Below are 24,542 nucleotides of genomic sequence, written 5' to 3' on the forward strand. Positions count from 1 at the left end.
CAGAAATCAGTGAGCAGAGCAGGCAAGCTCCCCCTGCTACCACCTGAGTTGGGACCAGCAGTCCCAATGAGGCAGAGCTCTCCGCTCCTGTAGCGAGGCAGTGAAGGGGTTAAGAGCCGCTTGGCCTGATCCTTCAGTGGGGCTCCGAGCAATACGGCAGGACCGGCTGCAGGAGGAATTCGAAGCACAAAGCTACAGCATCGTTTCCGTGCGCACGCGGCAGCTCGGCTGTGGGATCTTTACAAACGCCTGCACAGTTCCCAGCCCTGACCTTCCACAAGCTTCAAATCCGCCGATTGGTTTGGTGTTTTGAGAGAGAGCGGGGCACAAGCACTTTCATTCATCTGAAATTCCATCCTCCCTCCTGACTCCAGTTCTCAAGCAAATGGCAACTAAAATCGACAAGGAGGCATGCAGAGAAGCCTACAACCTCGTAAGGGATGATGGCACGGATATTACCTGGTAAGTTTCAGCGCCTTGATGTTCTTCCTATCCTCCGGGCACAAGCTTTCTCTTCGTCCAGCCTGGAATGAGATTCAGCCCTGGCAAGCTGAAGAATGCGGATTTGTACAGTAAGTGATTGAACCGGTATTTTCAATGTGCTCGCTAGTAAATTGAAAATACTGGGCAGAATTTGCTTGTCTCTTATTAACAATGACCAGCTACATACAATACACAACTAGGGTTGTATTAGTAATCTGAAAGTGCAGGAATCCCTCTAATTTACTAGAGTCTGTCTCAAATTGTCTATCAAATGTTTTAACGTTCTTAAAGAATCGTCCCCATTCAAGCATTAATATTTTCTTGTTTACCTCCTTTCCCCTTCCCAAAGGGTGACTTTTAAATATGATGGCTCTACAATAGTCCCCGGAGACCAAGGAACAGACTATGAAGAGTTTACAAGGGAATGCAAAGGTAAGGCCAGTCTCATTGTTTGGGTAGATGGCAGACTGCTGCTTGCTGCCTAATAAAAGAGAGAAAAGAATTGGAGTAAATGTGTGTAAAGTGGAATGTGTCTCTGCCCTTGCTTCAGTAGTTTACTGTCTGATTGGATTTTCATACTACTACAGAGTATAATTAGCCCAATGCAATGCACTCACATAGCAGTCAAACTCTTTAATCTAATAATCCCTTTGTTTCGCCCACAAATTTAAATATGTGCAGCATTTTTTTTCTTTTGCACAATGGATGAGCGTTTTGATTCCCTTCCAGTTTCCCTCTAAACTGGAGGAAAATCTTATTAGCTCAGATCTTATTGTTTAACCCTAAAATTTAAAGGGTGAAATCTCTTACTGAAGAGAGAAAAATACCCATTTAAGTTATTATGGCTAATATAGCCATAGTATTAAAAAAGAAATCTTTGCCTTATAGAAACCTACAATAAATTCTTTTAATAGCACTAATCTATGCAGTAAGAACAACACTAATTTAAAATCACAAAACTCAAGAACCAATAGAGTGAGGAAATTATATAGGAGACTTGCTTGAACAAATATAGTGTTAAAAAGAAATTAATTATGTGACACTACAGAACCCTAACAGTTGCAGTTCAAGGTTTAAATGCGGCAGCTGTGGGTTGAACTGTGTCCCAGAAGTAGAGTGCTAAAGGGCTGACGGAAGGTGGTAATGGAATGGTGGATAGCCAAGAAATAGTTAACTACTTCTGACATTAAGACATGAAGTGTTTGCAAAAACTCGTCTTTGTTACTTTCAAACTATCCCTATGGGGATATTGTACGTGTAGTCCGCGCCTCCCCCCATGCTCCTGTTGGCTATGTGCCATTTAATTCATATGGTGATGTGCCAGGCTTGAAGTATTTATTGCTAATTGTTCAAGTACTAGCCTGGATTCATTTCAAAATGTTGGTCTGTAATTCTGGCAAAGCCTTTCTAGTTCATCTATCCCAGCTATGACTTTTAATTGCCTGTAATATTAATTATCTGGCTCACAGAAGCTGAACGAGGTCTAGTCCTCAAGGAGTAATGTAACAGTCCCTGACCTGCTAAAATGCTAATAACCACTGTGAAGGGGCCTCTCTGTCCAGAAAGGGCCCAGCCATGGACCCAGCTAAGAGTCGGATCCTCTCGCATTGAATTCAATGCCAAAACTTCCATGAACTTAAATGGGGGAGGACTGGGACTCTAATCAGCATGCAGCTGTTGGCAGGGAAAGATATTAAACTCCCAGGGGCTAGAAATATGTGTAGTCATTGAATCAAGATGCCTTAATTGCTCTATTCAAACCATTGCTGGAGGATGCTGTCAGGATTGCCTGGATACTCCTGAAAAGAGCAAAAGTCCCCAGCTGATCTCATTTACTTTGCAGAGAAACTTAAATTCACGGAGCTCCTATCAGAAGAGTTGAATTCCTGTACCCTGAAGAGAACTCTTTCTCTCATTCTGTGACCTTATAAGAAGGTGGGTGGGAGGAGTTAGCAGGCCAAAGGAGAGGCTCTAAGAGAAAGGAAACGTATTTGTCCTAAGAGAGGTGCCAGAAAATCCTTTTTGAAGGGAGGACACATGTCCAGATGGGGAAAACAAACACAGAGGCGCTGAGCTCCTGCAGCTCCCATTGACACCAATTGTATTTCTGGGCACTCAGCTCTTCTGAAATCCAGGCCCACATTGCCTAAGAGAGGGTCAGCCACAGGGCTCTGGGTTGAACAAGGGCGATTACTAGCGGAGGTTGCTGAATGCCTTCCATATTTCTCTCCCCTGCCAGTGACTAAGGCAGTCAAACAGCTTCCCAGGCTGGAACCCTTCCATACTTATTTTCTCTGCCATTTATTTTTAAAGCTTAAATCTCTTGTTTTGTCTGGCTTGACTCGAACTGCTCTGTCTGGGAAGATACTGACTGTGCCTCTTCCTGACGAGTGCTTCTTACCTGTCATCTCTTCCTTACCTGTTATCCCCTCTGTAACAAGCAGCCTGAGCAGGTAGTTGGCGAGAGGAGGCTCGGAGGCTCGTCAGAGGCAGCTGACCCCCAGAACTTGTCCTGGGCAGGCTGTTGAACAGTAGCCACTGGAGTCGTGAGCTCTTGGGATCATAATCCAATTTCAGTTTCTTGCCAGCAATTTTGTGCATCAAACCCTTGTTACAATCAGGGCGCTAAAAGGGACATAGACCAAAGCAGAATTCACCCCACCTCTTCTCCGAGTGAATTTCTCAGTGCAGAGCTGACCCCACTAGCCCTGAAGTTCCTCCAACAAAAAGGATCTTCCAGATCTATGACGCTCAGACTAAAAAGAGAGGTTTCATATAAAAGGGGTGGCCAGGGTAGACCTGTGCTCTAGCATTAGCCCATGCTAGCGGCTGGACAGGCCCTCAGCAGGCCTTGAATAGAAGGAAGGCAAGAGCAGATTAACCCGTGACAATAAAATATCTCTGAAGCACATGTGCTTGAAGCTTTAATAAACCATAGGAAGTGAAGAGGTACCGGGTATACAGACTTGGCCAAGTGTCAGACAGCTACTTCCTCCTCCCACGAACTAACGGATGTTACATGAGTTGGGGAAGGAAGATATGCTAGTTTTAGTGACTCCATCTGTGCAACCAGCCTGAGCTCGACCACTAGACATAAGTCAGGAAACGGGATTGGTGCCAGCTGTGAAGACCGAGCTTCCCTTCCCATCTGGAGGAAAGGTGACCACTCTTAGTACACCGTAGAGCTGGTTGGAAAATTTCCGTTGAAACAAAAATTCAATGGAAAAATGTGGATTTAAATAAATGCCACTGGCTTCAAAGTAAACTTCTTTCCTGGTTTTGGATTCCTATTGTCTGAACAATACAGACTTGAAAGACCCTCTTCTTCCCCCCCCCCTCCCCTGCCCTTCCCTCCCCAGCTGCCTTTTGTAGAGCCTCCTATGATTAGGTGGTTGAAGATACAAGTGGGAGCTTGAATACAAAACCTCAGCTCACCAGGTGTAGGCTGAGGTACCTCAGTGCAAATTCGCTCTGCTCTGCTTACCAGGCCATCTGTTACAATATGCTCTCAAACAGAAAGCATCTGTCTCCTGCTTTCTCTAATGGCCATTCTTATTAAAAGCACCTTTGGTGTGGTGTGCATATTGCTTTCCTCCTGGGCATTAGATTGTAGGGAAGGCGGAGTCAGTGGGTGCTAATTCACTTGGCTCAAAGATACAGGAAGTTCTTTTGTTCACGTCCTTATAAGGTTGCTTGCTTTTGCACTTCCTGCATTGTGCGAGGAGTTCTCAGTAGTGTTGCCTGCCCCTGAATTGAGACAGACAATCTCTTTTAGACATCTCCATTCCGAATACCACTGGTGTTCCCAGAATGTCTCTGCAGCAACTACAGCAATAGCCTCCATGGGGAAAATCAGGAAATGATGTAGTGTATATTTGGCTTCTTTTAATGTGACTTAGTGTAACGCTGACAGACCCCGGTCGCTGGCGTGCAGGATCGAACCAGGGACTTCTGGAGTTTATTAGTGCGTGAGCCTCTACTGCATGAGCTAAACGTCAACTGGCTGTTCGCAGACCCATTTTATCTCTCTCTATAAGAGGACTGAGTGCCACTAAATGGGACAGAACACCACACCCAGAAGGTGTGTGGGTTACATATTTCCCCTAGCTGAGGAAGCACATCCTGAGCTTCAGAGTCTTCCCAGTTGAAATCCCAGACAAGCCCCCACTTGTAACACCTCTGTTGGCGGGCGGGATCAAACTTGGGGTCTTTACCGCGTGAGCTAAAAGCCAGTAACTGCCTGTTAGCTAAGGCTGTAAAGCAGACTCATTTTATCTCTCTCTCTGTGGTCTTGGTGCCACTCGATGGGACCGAGCACCACACCCAGGAGGTGTGTGGGTTACATTAGCAGCTGGCAAAGATACCATGTGACCAGCCAGCTCTCTGTAGACACTCTGGACTACTATTTAATAAATATATTAAACACTGTTCGGTGTTCAAGTGTGATGGTAATTGGGACTGTATAAATCCCCTGGATCACAGTTTGAGCCAGAGCTGGCTCCAGGGTTTTGGCCGCCCCAAGAAGCCAAAAAAAAAAGCCGCGATCGCGATCTGTGGCGGCAATTCGGCGGAGGTCCTTCGCTCCGAGTGGGAGTGAGGGACCGTCCGCCGAATAGCTGGACGTGCCGCCCCTCTCCGGAGCGGCCGCCCCAAGCACCTGCTTGCCAGGCTGGTGCCTGGAGCGGGCCCTGGTTTGAGCCCTGCTGCACCCAATGTATCTTGTGAGGATTTGTTCCTCTGTATATTGTGCATGTACAAGTCCATTCTACACCAGAGCTTTGCCTTAGATGGCCCTGCACATAGGACTTGCTCCTGAGCCTTATCCCAGCCACGGGGTTATCTGCAGAAAAGCATAGCAGTGAAATACGCAGTAAACCCGCCATTTTACCCCTTCCGTTATTCTGGGCCACTGAAACTACATGGGTGACATTTTTTAAATAGGAAGAGGAAAACTGAGTGGGAAACTGACGGATTCACATTGAAAAAACTGTTACAGCGCATGTGTCATTTCCTTTGAGCATAGATCCAGGGCTGCTTAACTGGGTTCGCTAATATCTCATGGGCTTCCTCTCCATTAAACAAGGATTTCATTCCAGGCTTTTGATCTCCTTCATTTTCCAGAGATCGCCCTCCCTTGTGCCTGTGCCGGTGGCATGGATCCAGCCGTGGCATGAATTTGGCATTAAACACTTCATGCCATCAATACCCTTTTAGACAAAAAGCTGAGTTGTTGGATTCGGAGCCAGAAAGAGAGAGAGGGGTTTGAAGGTTTGCTTGTTTTTTACAACAGGGTGGGAAGATCTGTTTTTATTTCAAGCCCTAATAATTGGGGTTGTTGAATGCATGGCTGAGAAGAGTGGAAGTGACCTTACCTGGGATCCTGGACTTAAAATAATCCCAGTCAGAAATACACAGTTAAGGTTTTGTAAATGTCAGTGATGCCAGACTAACTAATAGCTGGACTTATTTCGCTCTCCCCAATATTATTAAAGGAACAGAGTGGAACAGTCCATATTTGCAAAAAAAAAAAAAAAAAAAAAAGTATGGCTACACTGCAGTTTATTGGGGTGGAGCTTTAGAAGTTCCTCCACCCCATTGAGAACCAAATGTTTACAACCATGACAAAAGAAGTAACTAGGTTGCTGTTAGGAAAGTCCCAGTACTGATAAATACCTGTCTTGACAGCATGAGATGGAAGAGCTATTCATGTGTCAGTACTGTGCAGTCAACATTAGGAGGAATTAAAACTCTTGGTATGGAATAGATACGGCATAAAGCATTTCTGGTTAGCATCAGCTGTGTGTGTGTTTGTGTGTGTGGGGGGGGAGGGGAGAATGGAACTAGCTCCTAAGATAGTGCGTAGTGCAATGCTCCTCATATAAAGGTGCAATCAGTAAGTAATAGAATTTAGTAGCTAAAAACTTAGGCCCAGATTTATAGAGGCGTTTTGGTGCCTAAAGATATAGGTAGGTACCTGGGGAGACTTAGCTAAGGTGCCTAACTCACTTAGGTGCTTTTTATAAATCCCATTAGGTGTCGATTTGCATCTTTAGGCACCAAAATACCTTTGTAATTTTGGACTTTACAGGATATTGTTGATTCTTTCTCGTGCTCATCTGAGTCCTTCCTTTGCCTGTTTTCTCCTTTAACAAATATTTGAAGGGCAAACCTGTGAAAATTGATGATCCGTCCTCTATGGTAATTATTTTTGGGGAATTTCACATTGACTGTGCATTCCTGGCTGCAAAGCCACCTTGCTCCTGCCTCCTCCCCCACACTGCTGTGAAAAGCTCCTTGGAGGATCAGTTAAAGCGGCATCTGTTTGACAACCACTTCCCTATGGCCATCTGGAACTTTGTCTGCTTCCTCCATCCCAGTGTTGAACACAGGAACCGGTGGGGAAGGGGGTTAAGTCACTGTATGTTTATGATCACTGTATTCTGGAGCCTGTCAGGGGTCTGTCTGGTCCTTGGCATCAGAGCTGCCTCAGGACTGCTCTAATTTAAACTCTCTGCTTCCCATAGCTCAAAAGGTAGCCATAGCACAGTGTCCTGGGTCCACTTACAGTCCCTCATCATCACAATAGCCTGTTTCTACACTGTCATCAGTAGATCTCCAAGTGTTTCACAATCCCTAATGTATGTATTCTCACAATGCTTCTGTGAGGTAAGGAAATGTTATCCCCTTTTTCCAGATCGCCTCTTTGGGCCTCAGTTCCCTAAGTGACTTGGCCATGGTTACACAGGAAGTCCCTGCTGGAGCAGGGAATTAAACCCAGGTCTCCCCTGTCCTAAGCTAATGCTCTACCATTGGACCATCCTTCCCCTTACACAGGGCCAGCGCTTCCATTTAGGCGACCTAGGTGGTTGCCTAGGGCACCTGGATTTGGGGGGCGGCATTTTGCCCCCGTCAGCGGCAATTCGATAGCAGGCGGGGGGGGGGGGGGGGGGATCCTTCGGCGGCAATTCTGTGGTGGGTCCTTCACTTGCTCCAGGACCTGCCGCCGAAGTGCCCCAAAGACCGGGAGCGCGGAAGGACCCCCCCGCCGCAGAATCGACGACAACGACCGGGAGCGCGGAAGGACCCCTGCCTAGGGTGCCAAAAACCCTGGTGCCTTACACTAGGAGAGAAGCCAATAGCGGGCCACTGTGGCTGGTGGGGGTATTCCCCAAGGTCATTTATATCCCTTAAAGGTGCCTCAACCCTTTAATGCAACAGAAAATCAACCCCAATATTTGTTTCAATGGGATGTATCCACTCAAGATGCTAATGATGGAGCTGCATATGGATTTTGTGTAGAGGTTGGGGAGGGGGAAGAGTCCATTGTTCACCATCTTGCAGGAATTTGAAACTTCTTTGACTTTGGGAGGCTGCCAGGCATCACTTCCATGAAAATGTATCTGGAGATGTGTCAGGCATGTAATAATTTTAAGAAACAAAGCCGTTAGTTATGATACTGCTGGACTCTAGCTCATGCTCCTGACAACCCATCTGTTAACAAGTCATGAGGACTTTGGTCTTCTTCTCTCTGAACCACACTGAGGCTTGTGAGCATTTGGTATTGACTTCGGTGAGACAGGTACTTAGCTCTTTCTTCACTGACGGGTGAGAGCAAAGGAACTCTGCTGTGTCTGATGGCTCATCCGTCTCATGAGTTCATGTCCTGGACCTAAGCACACTGGATACGTCAGGGATGGGCAACCTTTGGCATGCGGCCTGCCAGGGTAAGCCCCCTGGCAGGTCGGGCTGGTTTGTTTACTTGTCGCGTCCACAGGTTCAGCAGATCGCGGCTCCCACGGTTCGCGGCTCCAGGCCAATGGGGGCTGCGGGAAGCGGCGCAGGCCGAGGGACGTGCTGGCCGCCGCTTCCCGCAACCCCCATTGGCCTGGAGCAGCAAACCGCGGCCAGTGGGAGCCATGATCCGCCGAACCTGCAGACGCGGCAAGTAAACAAACTGGCCCGGCCAACCAGGGGGCTTACCCTGGCGGGCCACGTGCCGAAGGTTGTCGATCCCTGGGATACATGTTGGCTGCACATTAGAATGGATTATTGGACTTGGTTACGTTTTGTCTTGTATTTATAATCATGATGCTAAACATCAGTCTTTCTTTTAAAGAAGACTATAGGACCTGAGCCAAAGCCCATTGAAGTAAATGGAAAGACCTGTTGACTTTAAGGAGCTTTTGATAAGGTTCCAAAGGCCTCAGCGTTACCAGGGACTGAGTGCTGCACAGGGGCTGGGCCCTCACCAGTGAGATGATGGGGATGGCTGTTCTAGGAGCATCTCATCCCAGGGGACTCAGAGCATTGGTGTCTGCGTACTGAGGATTAAGGGGTGAAGAATTGCCACCAGAGCCAGGTGTTTAAAAGAGAAAGCAGATGCTGGGCTTTTCCCCCTGCCAAACTGGGCCCATGTCCCTTCCTTCCCCAGTGTCTCCTACACAGTCATGAGACAGCCCCAGTTCTGAGAGTTTCCTTATAATAAAATTTTAAAATGTCAGCCTGAGCAGTCTTCCTTCCTGTTGGTTAACCTTAGCTTAACATTCTAGCTTGCATCAGGGAGGGTCAAGAGGGGACAGAGTGTGCGTCCTGTTAGTAGGAAACCCAGTGCTCTGACATAAAACAACTAGAGGGCTCAAGATCTTTACCATGTGGCTCATTTCTTACAGCTTACCCATGACAGGCAGTAGATATCGGTTAACACTGACCAGGCATCTGGCATAAAATGGGCCTCCAAGGCCATGAGAAGGCGACTTCTGAGTCTGCAGTTTAATGCTAGTGTTCATATGCAACCAATGTTCTTTGGGACTAGAACCGGTATCTAGCTGTAAGAGTACTCAAAATTGGCACCATGTGAACTAAATTCCCTTTGGTTTCATTAGAAGACAGCCATACTATTACTTAGGGTTATACACACATAATTCTTCCCCCAAAGCTTTCTAAAACATTTGCAGATGTGTCTTGTTATGCATGCAAAGAGCTGCATCCCATAAAAGTGGTATATAACTGGAATTAACATCCTACATATTGTCATGTTTGGGAGCTTCATTTTATTTTCTCCCAGTGTAGTTGGGTTGCTATGGTAGGAAAAGTGGTGAGCTTTTCCTAGTTTTGTGTTGGTTTATTTATTTATTTTTTTACCCTCAGCAAATTAATCACAAGTCAAAATATGTACATAGATTGAGTATCATTTAAGGGGGCAGGAGCTACAATTCTTGCTTCCTGTTTTGGAGTAGAGGGGGAAAATCTTTGGTGGCCCAAAATGTTGTCAGTGGTAGGCTTTGTGGAAAACACACAACCACTGAAGTTCTACCTCTGTAATAGCTGTAGCTCAGGGATTGGCAACCTTTGGCACGCGGTCCGCCAGGGTAAGCACCCTGGCGGGCCGGGCCGGTTTGTTTACCTGTTGCATCCGCAGGTTCGGCCGCTCGCGTCTCCCACTGGCCGCAGTTTGCCGCTCCAGGCCAATGGGGGTGGCGGAAAGTGGCGGCCAGCACATCCTTCGGCCTGTGCCACTTCCCGCGTGCCAAAGGTTGCCAATCCCTGCTGTAGCTCAACAATTCACACCATCTGAGGATCTTGCCTATAATATTCACAGCCTGAAGAGCAGAACTTGAGTTGTCCAGTTCTCGTTAATATCATACGTGGCCATATCCGTTAACAGGATGTTAAAGATACGTCCTTGGAGGTTTATTTAAAGGTTGTTTTAATTAGCTATAAAAGTGGAGTAGATTTCCTCAGAGCATTTAGAAGAAAAATTCCTCAGAGCTAAGAGCAGTTTTAGTTCCTTTTTAAACTCTCTCCTCGCCCTTTTTACTTTGTGCAACTACGGTAGTATACTCACATTGTGATGTCCTGGTAAAATGTAACAAGATGGTATGGTTGCTACAAAAAGTATAGGAAAAGGAATCTGTTCATCCAAGATTCAATTGAACACGTAATGAAAAATTTTGACTTTCTCCACATATGCCTCTTTCTTTGAGGATTAAGTAAGCCAATGTTTTCCAAGTAAAATATGAATAAAGCCAGATGGAAAGCAATCAGAACCAGGACACTTTTGAGGAAATCTGCCACGTTTTCTCTATAACTAGCTCTGTAGGGCCACAGTATTCATAACACATGGTATGTAAGGACAAAGCCTTCTATCAGACTTTTTTCCTTGCAGTTCCTAGGTACAGTAATGCTGGGTGAGTAAAGCTAGGAGTGGTGACCTTATCTAAGAATATGATTGGTTTTGCCAGTTTGTTACAGCAATGGGACTAATGTTGTTATAAGGCTTTTTGCAGTTAATATACCTTTCTCGATTCTAGTCAGTGTGAAATGTTGCAGCTTTGTAGTCTGGAGGGGAAACTTTTTTGTGTGTGTCAATTGTATTAAAATATTTGGGTGGATCAGAATAAATCCTGTCATCAAGGAAATCACTCAGGGTGGGGGAGGGGGAGAAACTCTATCTACTGATAATCTCCTTCTCCCAAGTTCATTCCTTACTTATTGTTGAGGTGTTCGTTGCATTATTACTTCATTATTTACATAGCATCTACCCCACCCTTGGCATGTACAACTGTAAGGTAGACCTAGTAACCCTAATGCGCTCTGGTTGGAGCTTGTGAAATCTTCCCAACCGTAGCCATTGTCTGTGCTAGGTCCAGGTCTATGAATAATGCTTTTATTTTCTTCAGGCTGTACTGATATTCAAGGGTTAGTGGTTAGGAAGATGGCTGCATGGAAGCAGGGCAAGAGTCCCTCTTTCAGAGGGAATGTGCCATCTCTATTATAACTTGTTTAAAAAACACTGCAGACATCAACGTCCATCTTCTAAAGCCAATTTAAATGGCTCTTGGAGAGGGGGAGGAGGAAATTAAAGTGTCTTGGGTTTTTTCAGTTGGGGGGGGGAGAGGACCAGCGTTAACTAAGGCTCTGACTACTACATAAGAACAGCCATATTGCATCAGGGCAATGGTCCTTCTAGCCTAGTATCCCGTCTCCTGACAGTGGCCAGTGCCATATGCTTCAGACGGAATGAACAGACCAGTGCAATTTCAAGTGATCCATCCGCTGTCGTCCAGTCCCAGCTTCTGTCAATTGGAGGTTTAGGGACACCTGGGGCATGGGGCTGTGTCCCTGACCATCTTGCTAATAGCCATGGATGATTATCACCCATGGATTTATCTAATTCTTTTTGAACCCAGTTACACTTTTGGCCTTCACAACATCCCCTGACAGTGAGTTCCACAGGTTGACTGCATTGTGTGAAGTACTACTTTCTTTTTGTTTGCTCTAATGCAGAGAAATGATTTGGCAGGATAGCACTGGTTAACTCTGGAAGAGGAAATCCATGAATATACAAGAACTTAAGCTTGGATCCTGTTTCACTGACCATTTGTCACTGTGAACATGCTTCAGGACTATTTGTGACACTCAACCAGTTCTGCTCCGGGATTCTGACTGCACACTCTGATCTCTGCCAGAAAGATCTGCTTCTCTTGTTGGCGAACTGTTGGCAATTATACCAGCTTTTTCTTCTGTGTCTAACCTTTGCACTTCTTAAACACAATGAGTATGTCTACACAGCAATTAAACACCCACGGCTGGCTTGGATCAGCCGGCTCACGCTGCGGGGCTGTAAAATTGCGGTGTGGACGTCCAGGCTAGGATTGGAGTCTGGGCTCTCGAACCCTGGGACGGACGGGTGAGGGTCCCGTCTGAGCCCGCAGCAGCCGATGTGCGCCAGCCACGGATGTTCAGTTGCTGTGTAGAGATACCCAGAGGCATTACGTGACTGTTTGTTGGCTTTCAAAGGCTTCTTGCATTGGCTTTGGCACTTATTTTCTGTGGAGCAGGGGCAGGGCAAATGGTACAGAGCCTTTTATGTTTCTATAAGGCTCCTTGGTGATGCCCTAGAGCAATATATATGGTATACGGGAACATTTTATTACGGATCTAGATGAGGATGGTGTGAATTAACATTCGACTTCCCACTTGGCATCCTGGATGTCTCACGTGGTAGTTGGGACAGCATAGGAATAAAACATGCGGAATTGGTTACAGTAAACTTAAGTAGGACCAGGTGTAACAGACTCCTTTTCCAAAAAGCAAGTGCTCTGATTCATGGTTCTTTCCTGTGTCCTCTTGTTGCACTAAAAGGACACCAAGTGACCTATTAAACCGATGAAGCAGCTGTGATTAGGTGTATTCTGTGCTCGCTTGACTGTCCATCTGCTCTGCTTCTCTGGAAGATCAAGGCTGATGTAGGTTTCAGTATCTTGTGTGCTCACAAGAAAAGACTGGAAGGGGGTGGTACTATGTGTGTGCCTGTGATTGCAAATGCACCCAACAGCTTGGGTTGGTGAATCACCCTGCAGAGAAGGAACGCAGAATCTGTCAGACTCCAGAGACGAGATGCTTGTACGCAGATGGTCACTAAATAAATAACCTTAGTTTTGGCCTAACAGAGCAGAAGCCAGGCCCTGAAACAAGGACTATGGTGATCTTAAAATCTAAGGGCCTGATGCTCTGTTACCGTCTGTTGGTGGAGGGGAATGAAAGAGGGCTCATCCTGGAAGTGGGTGCAGAAATGCCTCTGCTGCTGGCTATCCTTCTTAGTGGCCATGTGCATTGAGTGAGTCACAGATGGTGGTGGAGGAAAGCTAGCTGGAGGGGGAGGGGGGGACGAGCAGCCATGCCCTGTGGCATGCTCCCTTCCTGACTCAGTGGACCTCCATCAGGAACTCCTAGGGATAGCTAATACAGCTAAACAACACCTGGATGGCCCTGTTGTGCCACTACCGGGGTTTATGCCTGGGCAGTACGACATGTTGCTGTGGAGAGGAGAGCAAGCCGCTCTAAAGATTCCAGGATGGACCCACATGCTTGGTGTCCACTTCCCCATACATCGGCAGGTTGTGCCCATTCTTTCAGGCTGCAAACCCCTTCCCCTTGGGCAGAGACAACGTGCATACCAATCTTTTCAATCGGGAATTAGGGAAGGTTCTAGAAGCTCTCCAGGGAAGCAGAGAGAGTGTGTCCATTTTTTCTGTTGTGATTCCCCTCCCCCCCCATTAGTCTTGCAGTACACATGGTGTGTCTTCTCAAAGCCCTAGCATCCGGAATTGTGAGAGTTGCGGCTGTAATTAATAAAGAAAATTAAGCTTCTAGTCTTCGTTCTCCAGCTTTTCTCTGCAGCCACCTGACGCCTAAAAGCTCTCAAATGAGAAAGTAAAAATGGACTCAATTTACTGTTTATAAATCTCATGGATTTTTAACCCAGTCATGATTTTTGGGTGGCCTGACTGTTCATTTTTGAAACCTTGGGGTTGAAAACCTCGTTTTCCTTATTCCAGAAAAAGTGCCTTGTTCCATATCATGGGGGAGAAGTGTCTCTTCCTGTGATTCTTTGCCATGGCCAAGTGAAGGAGCGGAGGAAACGAAGGTGTTTCTATGAGATCCTTTTGAAGTTCTTTCCCTCCTGTGGGTTTTTCAGCAGCAGGGAGTGATCTGTCTGCAGGTCATGTAGATCAGACACTTAACTGGAACATCCACAGGTCTCTGACTTTGGATTACTCTCAGCAGGGCAGCGCCTTTGTAGATTAGCCCAATTTCGTTATGTGGATCTGCAGAAGTTTCAGGGACAGTAGGAAATAGTAATAAAGAGTTTGAGAGCTCTCAGTAGAGAGCACTGGTGGTCTAAATGTATCCTGCACATGCTTTTCAGCATGATACTGTGATAGGGCACAAGCGTAATCACTAACCCAGACCTTACAGCAGGGGTCTCAAACTCAAATGACCACGAGGGCCACATGAGGACTAGTACATTGGCCCGAGGGCCGCATTTACTGACACCTCCCTCCCCCGCCCCCACTCCACCCCTTCCGTGAGGCCCTGCCTCTTCCCACCCCTTCTCTGCCCCCATTCCAACCCCTTCCCTGAAATCCCCATCCCAACTCTGCTCCCTCCCTGCCCCCAGGTGTGTGGCGGGGGCTCAGAGCGGGGAGTTGGGGTGTAGGGTGCAGGAGGGGTGAGGGGTGCGGCAGGGGGTCAGGGCAGGGGGCTCAGGGCATGGGGTTGGGGTGCAGCAGGGGGTTCAGGGCAGGGGGTCAGGGTGCGGCAGGGGGGTCAGGGCAGTAGGTTGGGGTGCACTGGAGGGGTGCAGCAGGGGGCTCAGGGCAGTGGGTTGGGGTGCAGGAGGGGTGCAGGGTGCAGCAGGGGCTCAGGATAGGGGGTCAGGGTGCAGCAGGGGACTCAGGGCAGGGGGTTCGGCTGCAGGAGGGGTTCAGGGGATGTGCTCTGGCCCGATGCACACCTGCCCCTGCGCCGCTCCGGGAAGCCGACGGAACCTGGGGAAGGAGGGGCGCAGGGGTGTGTGTGGCTGTTGCTCCAGGCATCGTCCCAAGCAGCTCCCATTAGCTGTGAATGGGGAACCATGGCCTGCCCTGCTCCCTGTGCGCGTCAGGCTGGAGCCGCTCTAGGTAAACGCTGGGGGAGGGCAGGGGGGCCGCGAGGAGCTTGCGGGCCTGCGGGCCGCAGAAAATAACCCCCGGGCCGTGTGTTTGAGAACCCTGCCTTAAAGGGTTAATGCAGCCACCAATTAACCCTGACACATTAATGGGAGCAGGGGAAATATGAAGGTTTGCCTGGGAACATCTCCCTGCGAGTTGGAGCCTGCCCACAGGTCTATGTATGGAGACTGGTGGTTGTAGTTGCCGTCTTTGTCTTGTTATGACCCTGTGTTTTGTTGTTCTGTTTGGACTCTTCGTAAGTTCCACCAGGAAGAAGGGATCACAACCGACTGAAGGCTGCCTGACTGTCTTATTTTGTGGGCTGGGAAATCAGCACACCAGCCCACTGATGTGTCTAACCCTCAGCAACTACTGGTCTTGGTTTTTGTTCAGTGAGCTGTTTCTTTGGTCTATATGGTATGGTTCTTTTGGTTGCTGTGCAGTCACTGTTACATAACTTGTGGTCTTGACTAGTCTTTCTCATTGCTTATCCAATCAGGCTTGGGTGTGCATCTGGTCATAAGTCTCCTGTCCTGCAAACTGCCTTGCACAGGTGGATTCCTACCTTCCCAGAGCAGCTTGCAGCATAAGGGCCAGTGATCAATGTCTTCACTTTCCTGCATGCTGAACACTAAATGCATCATCCAGGTCAGCTGTGTGGACTCGAAAGACCTGGCCAATTGTGAGTGTGTTCCTCGCTTCCAAACTTAACAGCGTAGCAGCTGGCATGGTACAGCTGTGCCAGTCAGGTAACTCCTAATCAGTGAGTGTGCAATAGCGAAAGGCAGATCTAATATGGGAAAAAGATATCCTACACATGTGCGTACGTGTGTGTACACATCTTCTGAATTACCAACACAACACTATTAGAATAGAGATCAGGAGACTACCTGGCTATGCTCAGAATCGACTGAGATTAATTCTTTAGTGAGGTAATATTTTGTCTCCCTTCTAATGACTTCTCCTTTTTGTTTCTTTGTTTTTATAGATGATATCAGGTTGTTTGGATTTGTCCGATTTACCACTGGGGATGCCATGAGCAAGCGAGTCAAGTTTGCCCTCATCACTTGGATCGGAGAGAACGTTAGCGGCCTGCAGAGAGCCAAAACCGGGACTGACAAAACTCTGGTCAAAGAAGTAGTACAGGTAATGCCACCTTTCTGACCTGCACTGCTTCTAGCCTTTCGAGAGCATGGGGTGGGAAGAGGGAAATTTGGTCAGCCTTAGAAAACTATTCTCTTTTTAAAGCTTTAACTTTTCACGCTCCTTACCATCACCAAGACTCAATCTGCCCTTTGCATGCTCAGTTAAAAATTAGCTCCTTTGGACTCTCAGCTGTCACCAACACTTATGGCTGTAAGGAGAGCAATAAAAGTATGCATACCAGTCCTTGCCTGGGTAAGCATATCTCTTAGCCCCTGTTCTTTCTCTGTCTGATATAAAAACAGCTTAATATTGAGGCATGTATAGCAGCGCACTGGTAGTTTAAATTGGATAAAGAGAATAGGAAAGAGACTGCCGTGCTAATTGTTTCAGTGATTTTTATTTTATTTTAGACCACAGAAGGCTCCAGGTTATCTCACTCTACAGAGACAATAGACTGCAAGGCTGGGCTTGCAATCGGTATTAATTAACAAGCAACTTTTAATAGTTAACTAGATTTGAATAGTTTCCTGTTTGGCATTGGGTGTAACAGGAACATGGAGATGTGTGCTTAATACACACATCTCAGAAAGTTTCCCCAGTGGAATTTGTCTGTCCAAGCACAACCTATAATTTAACCATTTAGCGCATGCCTAGGACATTCTGACACAGCATTGTGCTCTCACAAAATTCAAGTTCAATGGACCTTAGTAGACTTAAATCAAGGAGTAGGGGAACTTCAGCTGTTAGAGAACTGCATTGTGGAATGCTGTGACTAAAATATCAGATCCTGTCATCTAAAATAGATAGAAGTGGAGAGGGCACTGGACTGGGAGTCAGGAGACCGGGGTTCTATTCCCAGCTCTTCCACTGGCCTACAGAGTAATCCTGGGCAAGTCATGTCCCTGCTCCGTGCCTCAGTTTCCCCATCTGTAAAATGGGAATGATGATACTGACCTCCTTAGTAAAGGGCTTTGAAATCTATTGCTGAAAGCACTGTGTCAGAATTAGGTGTTAAAATAGTCTTAGAGTTTAAAGCAAGAAGGGACCACCAAAAATGTTCCTACCGCTGTTGTACGCAAGGGTATCCTAGCCAACAGCAGCACAACTATGACTGAATAGATTTACAGTTCAGCATTTGCTTCCGCTGAAGAAATGTTTATGGTGGGACCCATCTTTATAACAAGTTCCCTAAATGTACTGCCTCTTTCTGGTGCCTCAGAATACCCTTTCTCATTGAGCTGTCAGAACAGGCTGAATATTGAAAATCATAGAGATCGGACGGGACCTCAAACAGGTCATCTAGTCCAATCCTCTGCACTCAAGGCAGAACTAAGTAATAACTAGACCATGCCTGACAGGTGTTTGTCCAACCTGTTCTTAAAAATCTCCAATGACTGAGATTTCACAACTTCCCTATGCAATTTGTTCCAGTGCTTAACTACCCTGACAGTTAGGAAGTTTTCAGAAAGAAGATCAAAGCTTTACGTCAAAGCCAAGAGTGGTTAACTCTCCAATAGCCTATTAAATCAAACAGGCTATTAAACAGGCAACCAATCAAGTTCAAATGACATGTAACAGGAAGTTATGGACTGTTGTATGGGTCAATTGTCAGCATTATAGTTTTGCCTAATGTCCAGTTTAAACTGCCCGTGCTGCAATTTAAGCCCATTGCTTCTTGTCCTATCCTCAGAGGTTAATGAGAACAGTTTTTCATCCTCCTCCTTGTAACAACCTTGTCCCATAGTATTTGTCTACATTAAGAAAGCTCTTTGAGAGCGGAGTGTGCAGGATGAAAATGACGGTCCCTTCCATTTACTGTGTAATGTTTGTTGACTTAATGATTTTAACCTACAAATAACTCAAAAATGGGGCAGGCCGGCTGAAATTCAAACGCCTTCCTAGGAAATACCCATTTATGCTGCACCTCCCAACATGGGAACTACAGTGAAGGATTCATGCTGAAACAGAAGGTTTACCCCTATCAATGGTAGCGATGAAGCAAAGCTTTATTAATATGAAATTGGTTGCAAGCAGAAATATTAATCTATTTATTTATTTATTTGTTGCCAAGAAAGCACAAGTTTTATCCAGTTTTGGTTCCCTGGGTGGGATAACAGGAGCTCTAGAAAGAGAAATAACATTAAAAAAAAAAAACCCAGCTGTGTGAGCTGCTCACTGTTTTGTGGCTTCTCTTGCAGGCTGGCCCCCTATGTACACTTAGTTGTGTATTCTACCCATACTTAACACAGGGGATGCCTTCAGAATTAGCAGTATGGCACAAGGTGTTTTTTGTGTAGCAGATAACAGCTTTGAGTTTGAATGATTAGAACAAGTCTCTCAGTTTCTAACAACAGTCAGTAGACCCTGGAGTAAAATGTGAAGGGCACTTGCTGTGGTATAATATTTGTGAAAGTCCACCTTCCTCTCTCTAAGACCCAAGTTCCAATGAGAAGGAGTCCTGCTTGGGTATTCTTGGAGAGTTGCAGGAGGGTTAGACTAGATGACCCTTGCAGTACCTTTTAATCCTATGATTAACAGAGGCAAAGCATGCGAGTCATGGGAGGTGATAGTACTGCTCTACTCGGAGCTGGTTAGGCCTTGGTTGGAGTACTATGTCCAGATTTGGTAACCAATGTGTAGAAAGGATGTAGAGAAACTGGAAAGGATCCAGAGGCAAGCAACAAAGCTGATCCAAGGGATGGAATGTAAGTCATCTGAGCAAAGGCTGAAGGAACGGGCTATGTTTAGTTTGGAAAAGAGGAGATTAAGAGGGGACATGATAGAGGTCTTCAAATACTTGAAATGCCGCCATAAAAAAAGATGGAGAAAAGTGGTTCTTTTTTGCCACACAGGGCACGACAAGAGGCAATGGGTTCAAACTACAGCAGAGCAGATTTCAATCTCTGGAAAAACTTCCTAACTGTAAGAACAGTAGGACAAGGGGAACAGACTGCTTGGGAGATTGTGGAAGCTCCTTCACTGGAGGTTTTCAAGAGGAGGCTGGATAGCCTGTCTTGGATGCTTTAGACACAACAAATCCCGCGTCTTGGCAGGTCCCTTCTAACTCTATGGTTCTATGATACGCTATAGATGTATTTACAAGCAACGGGCTGAGCACTGTTCAAAGCTGAACAAATGCCAATAGGCACTGTGCTTCTGTCGAGATCCTAAAAGCAAGTGGAACTGGCCTGCCCTTTCTTTGTGCTTTGCCTTCTTGTGGGTCCTCTCCTGGAAGTGGCTGCAGTTGCTCTGTATTTTATGAAGTGCTATTTCAAGAATTGTAAAATTACTGGGCCAGATCCTCAACTGATGGAAATCAGCGCATTTGCATTGACTTCAGTGGAGCTGAAATCCCTCATCTTAAACTATGGCAAAAGGTCCAGACACTCTGTGCTTATTATACTGGAGGAGTTCAAGTAAACCTTGGGTGGGTCCTTTGTCAGGCTATTCAGTTTCCACCCCCATCCCTCTACCACAGCTGGAAAGCCAACATTCAGGTCTGTGACTTGCCCCAAACCCTTCTGCAAAGTCAGCTGAGGATGGGTTTGGAGTAGGGCTGGATGGCATGCAGACATGCACCCAGAACGGGTGCCTTTTAACATGCTATTAAGGGGCGAGTGGAGACTCCTGCGGTATAGCTTGTTGGAGTTCAAATTAACTTGATGGAGCTCTGTCAGCATACTCCATCTCATGCTGCACACCTTGTGGTGTGGGAATGGCTGGGTAATTCATGGGGACTTCTGAATCTAAAAGCATAAACCTCTAGCACTTAAGCCGGCGGACCAAGTCCAATCAATTAGGAGCAGTAACCGCCTCAAACCTATGTATGCAGTCCAACCACGAGAGGGGGACAAAGATTTACACCGGACTAGTGTGGATTACACACTCTCCTGGCTGAAGGAGCTCACCCCAAATTTCAGAGATCCATAGTGGTTCAAATCCTACCGTAGGCCACCATTTATAATAGCAAAGATCGAACACAGGACACTTGGTGCTTTTTGATGCAAAGGTCCCATTGATAAAGCTGACCCAGGCTGGGTGGATCTGTGGCTGCAGGTTTGGCAGCCTGATTGAGTAGGCCCCACTTGTTCACTTAAAATTATACACTAGTGTTGCACTTTAAACTTTTTGTGTCGCTTAAAAAGCCAAGCCCTCTCCTAGATTTACCTGCTTTAATAATTGAGTTCTGTCTCTTGGTGCTCAAATACACATCCAACCTATTGGCTGTCTCCGTTTCTGTAACGATTGTTTTGACCTGCCTTGCTCAGGAGCACCCAGGAAATGTGGAAAGGTACAGCGTGCGCTAGGGCAGTGGTTCTCAAACTAGGGCCGCCACTTGTGTAAGGAAAGCCCCTGGCGGGCCGGGCCTGTTTGGCTGAACCTGCAGACGCGGCAGGTAAACAATCGCGGCTCCCAGTGGCTGCGGTTCACTGCTCCGGGCCAATGGGGGCTGAAGGAAGTGGCAGTCAGTACATCCCTCAGCCCGCGCTGCTTCCCACAGCTCCCATTGGCCTGGAGCAGCGAACCACAGCCACTGGGAGCTGCAATCGGCCAAACCGGCAGACGCGGCAGGTAAACAAACTGGCCCGGCCGGCCAGGGGCTTTCCCTGAACAAGCAGCGGCCCTAGTTTGAGAACCACTGCACTAGGGTAGTTGATGCTGTTTCGAGCTGTTTATGTTTCGAGCTGTTCTGAGGGCCATGAGTCTTCACTCTGTTTCCTCCATGATGAAATTTGGCACACATGGTCTTGGCACAGGAGGGCTGTCTTTTTACCTTAAAAAGGGGGGGGGGAACAAGGGGGGGGGGGAAGGCTCCATTTGGGTTTTAAAATGGGCAACTGTGCTAATGACTAATGACCGCCCTGTGCACCGGGGTCCTAACAGTGCCTTGCCCCACACCTCTGGAAGCCAGGCTGTCAAATGCTACCATGCTGATTTTACACCCACTTTGCACTCGCCTTTGAGCTGGTATAGATGACTCCATGAGATGCAGGGCCGTGAATGATCAGGTCCAGCCTCTCTCTGATTGCTGCTGCAATGTCCGCACATGTGCTACTTGCCTTGGCTCGCCTGTCTGCTCTTGTTTGCAAAAGGGGTGTCCAAAGAGAGCAGGAGGCTGGTAGTACCAGCCTTTCTCTGGTGGCCTCCTCCCTTTCTGCAGATTGTAGAGATTCATTTAAAAAAAGTCTTAGTTCTCCTTGCTGCAGGGAAACTCCTTTTTTTCTCTTCCTTCATCTATGTTATTCTCATCTTAACTTAGGGTTTTAAGCTCCTCAGAGTAGGAAATCTTTGTTCTGTAAACACCAAGCTCTTCCATGGCTCTGTATAAATAAAGGGATTCCCAGTCCCTGGTTGGATGCATGCCTGGTGCGAATGCTCACATTTGCTAGTTCAACATTTACCTTCTGGAAACCTTGACTATTCACGGTTTCCTCCAGCATTCCTGCCCAGAAAGTCATATGCTCTGTTGTCTGTCTAAAGCAAATTTGGGTGGAAAGCCACTCGATTTTTATGAGCAAATATTCACGGAATTCCTTTGGATGAGGAAATTGCTGGGGTTTGAAGACAAACTTGTTGAGTTCTGTTTTGCATTTAACAATCAATTTGTTTTTTTGAAGTGGGGAGGGGAAAGACGCCTGGCTACTCTGCACTGCACCAGCTGTGCAAAGCATCCCTACAAGCTGGTGGAATGGCCACTACTGGGTCACTTCCACCCAGGGACTTCATCTGTGCTGTAATGACTGCTGGAAGCCCACTCCAGCATAGGGTGATCAACCTCTGGCATAGAGCCACTGTTGCTCCATATTTATTCCCCGTGGGGGCGATAGGGGATGTTGCTGGATAAGAGACTCCACTGATCCCTTAGTTGCTGTGTTGCCTGCCTGGGACTGTTGACAGCTCATCGAATATCAGGGTTGGAAGGGACCTCAGGAGGTCATCTAGTCCAACCCCCTGCTCAAAGCAGGACCAATTCCCAACTAAATCATCCCAGCCCGGGCTTTGTCAAGCCGGGCCTTAAAAACCTCCAAGGAAGGAGATTCCACCACCTCCCTAGGTAACCCATTCCAGCACTTCACCACCCTCCTAGTGAAATAGTGTTTCCTAATATCCAACCTAGACCTCCCCCACTGCAACTTGAGACCATTGCTCCTTGTTCTGTCATCTGCCACCACTGAGAACAGCCGAGCTCCATCCTCTTTGGAACCCCCTTTCAGGTAGTTGAAAGCAGCTATCAAATCCCCCCCTCATCCTTCTCTTCTGGAGACTAAGCTGTCCCAGTTCCCTCAGCCTCTCCTCATAAGTCATGTGCTCCAGCGCCCTAATCATTTTTGTTGCCCTCCGCTGGACTCTTTCCAATTTTTCCACATCCTTCTTGTACTGTGGGGCCCAAAACTGGACACAGTACTCCAGATGAGGCCTCACCAATGTCGAATAAAGGGGAACGATCACGAGTGAAGGTAACCTTCAGGCAGCTTTCACTTCTGTTGTATGGCCAGACTCGCACACAGCTGGGGCAGTACAAAGGTGTCTTAAGGACACTTTTACTCACACACTTCCTTGTGCTGTGTCCTCCTGGGCTACAGCACCAGAGGATCTGGGCCTTAAATGTTCACTGTCCTCTTGGGTATGAATAATTCATCTTCTCTTCATTGCTTCTACTGTTGGGAAACTGAAATGGCTAAAATACTGAAAACAAGATCTGAGGTCACGCTCTCTAAATTGCAAATGAAGTTGTCTTTAGATCAGACCGTGTCTGCTGCCAAAGTGGAGGTGAGGGGTGATGAAAATGCACTGATGTGGTAAGCGAAGAAAGGCTGCTGACTGTAATTTACCGTGATTCATAGAACTAAGTACCCTGAGAGAGGAGCTGCGGGCTTAGCAGATCATCACATTCTATATTACCAGGCTGAAATCTTATTTCAACGCCACTGAAAATGGCAAGGCAAATTACCCTTTTTTTATAGGGTGAGAGGCGGCCTGTCACCATGCAGACTTGTAAGGTGTAAAGTGGAAGCTGCTTCCTTTTAAGATCAGAGTGATGAGCCGTCACTCTGAACTGAGCTCTGTGTGTGTGTGTGCGTGTGCATGTTGTGCAACACTTCAAATGCTAGCACAGACAATTGTTTAATGAGACAGTGTGATAACCAGGCCTTCAGAGTAATGTGTGCTGCCTCTAGCGAATATGAATCGGCATCTCCCAAGTGAGACTGGGTGGATAGCATCTGTTAACTCAAACAGTAGTTCTGCTTCTGTCTTAACATGACCATTTTTAATACCTTTTTTTTTTTTTCTGCCGGTGTTTTAACATAATAGCTATAACAAATGGAGATGGAATTCCTCCACCTCATAGTCCTGGTCTAATAAGGATAGTTCAGTGTCTAATGTTCTCAGCCCACAATAAACAATATTCAGTAATCCAGTTTTTGACACCGTGGTCTAACTTTTCCTATCTAAGACCTTTTGCAAGAAGTTAGAGATCAGCTCAGATACAGTTGTCATTGGTCGGGTCCACATTTCCTAGAGGATGGTACTGGCTTCTCCCTACGGTCAGAATTGGTGGATACCAAGGTTGGCAAATGTTGCATTTGAAATGGCCTCACCTATAGTGTAGGGCCAGTGCCTTTGTGGCTGTGGCACTGGCTACAATGCAATAACTCCCCTCTATTATTCTAGTGCCTAGAAACCCCATTCAGGATCAAGGCTCCATTATGCGGGGCAACGCACACAGACATGGTGAGAGATGGTCTTTACCCTAACCTGCTGGCAAACTAAATAGACAAGACAAAGAGTGAGAGGAAGGAAGTATTCTATCCCCTTTGTACAGATAGGGACTTGAGGCACACAGAGAGTATGGGACGTGCCCAAGGTCACCCAGAACATGTCTCCTCTAGGTTGCATCTGAACTGGACATAAACCAGCAGCTGCCTCCTGTAGACATAAGGGGTGGAATTCTGTATTGTGCCTCCAGGGAAGATTCTGAGCTGCTGTGGGGCCCACTGCAAGCCACCTGGCATAATTTTAAAGCAGCCAGGAGCTGCTGTAACTCATCCTCTGCATAGGTGTATGTATTACAATGACTTTCCTTCTGCCCTGGGCCCTGCCACGCCCTTTATGCCAGGACTTATAAGGGGGCCTCTGCAAGGCAGCCCAATTGTACACAATCCCTGCCCCAAGCAAATTCTGCCTTGGTTAGCTAAGGAGCTTTTGTGGCCCCTATATTAGAGCATTCAAAGGCCATATGGGAGGGAGAATCCTTCGCAAAGTTTCTTCCATACTGATGTTTAGCAGAGGAGAGCAGGTCAGAAATGTTGCATAAGTCCCTTGTCTCTAAGTGGGAGAGACAGGCCCCAGTCCTGCAATCTGACCAGCTGGGTGGACCCTTGCCTCCATGTAAAGTCCCGTGGAGGTCAGTGGTGC

The 24,542-nt window shown here is 47.0% G+C and overlaps 1 protein-coding gene across 1 annotated transcript in view; it reads left to right on the forward strand.

Annotated features, from left to right (window-relative positions):
- The first annotated feature begins 7 nt into the window (after nt 1-7).
- Nucleotides 8-24,542, forward strand: part of COTL1 (coactosin like F-actin binding protein 1) — a 32,622-nt gene continuing 8,087 nt past the window's right edge. Inside the window, exons 1-3 of the mRNA XM_034788720.1 lie at nt 8-462; nt 833-915; nt 15,967-16,124. Of these exons, the coding sequence (XP_034644611.1) occupies nt 386-462; nt 833-915; nt 15,967-16,124 (318 nt within the window). The 5' untranslated portion in view covers nt 8-385. The remainder of the gene's footprint in view (nt 463-832; nt 916-15,966; nt 16,125-24,542) is intronic.

Source organism: Trachemys scripta, chromosome 13 (assembly GCF_013100865.1).
Source record: "Trachemys scripta elegans isolate TJP31775 chromosome 13, CAS_Tse_1.0, whole genome shotgun sequence".
Taxonomy (NCBI): domain Eukaryota; kingdom Metazoa; phylum Chordata; order Testudines; family Emydidae; genus Trachemys; species Trachemys scripta.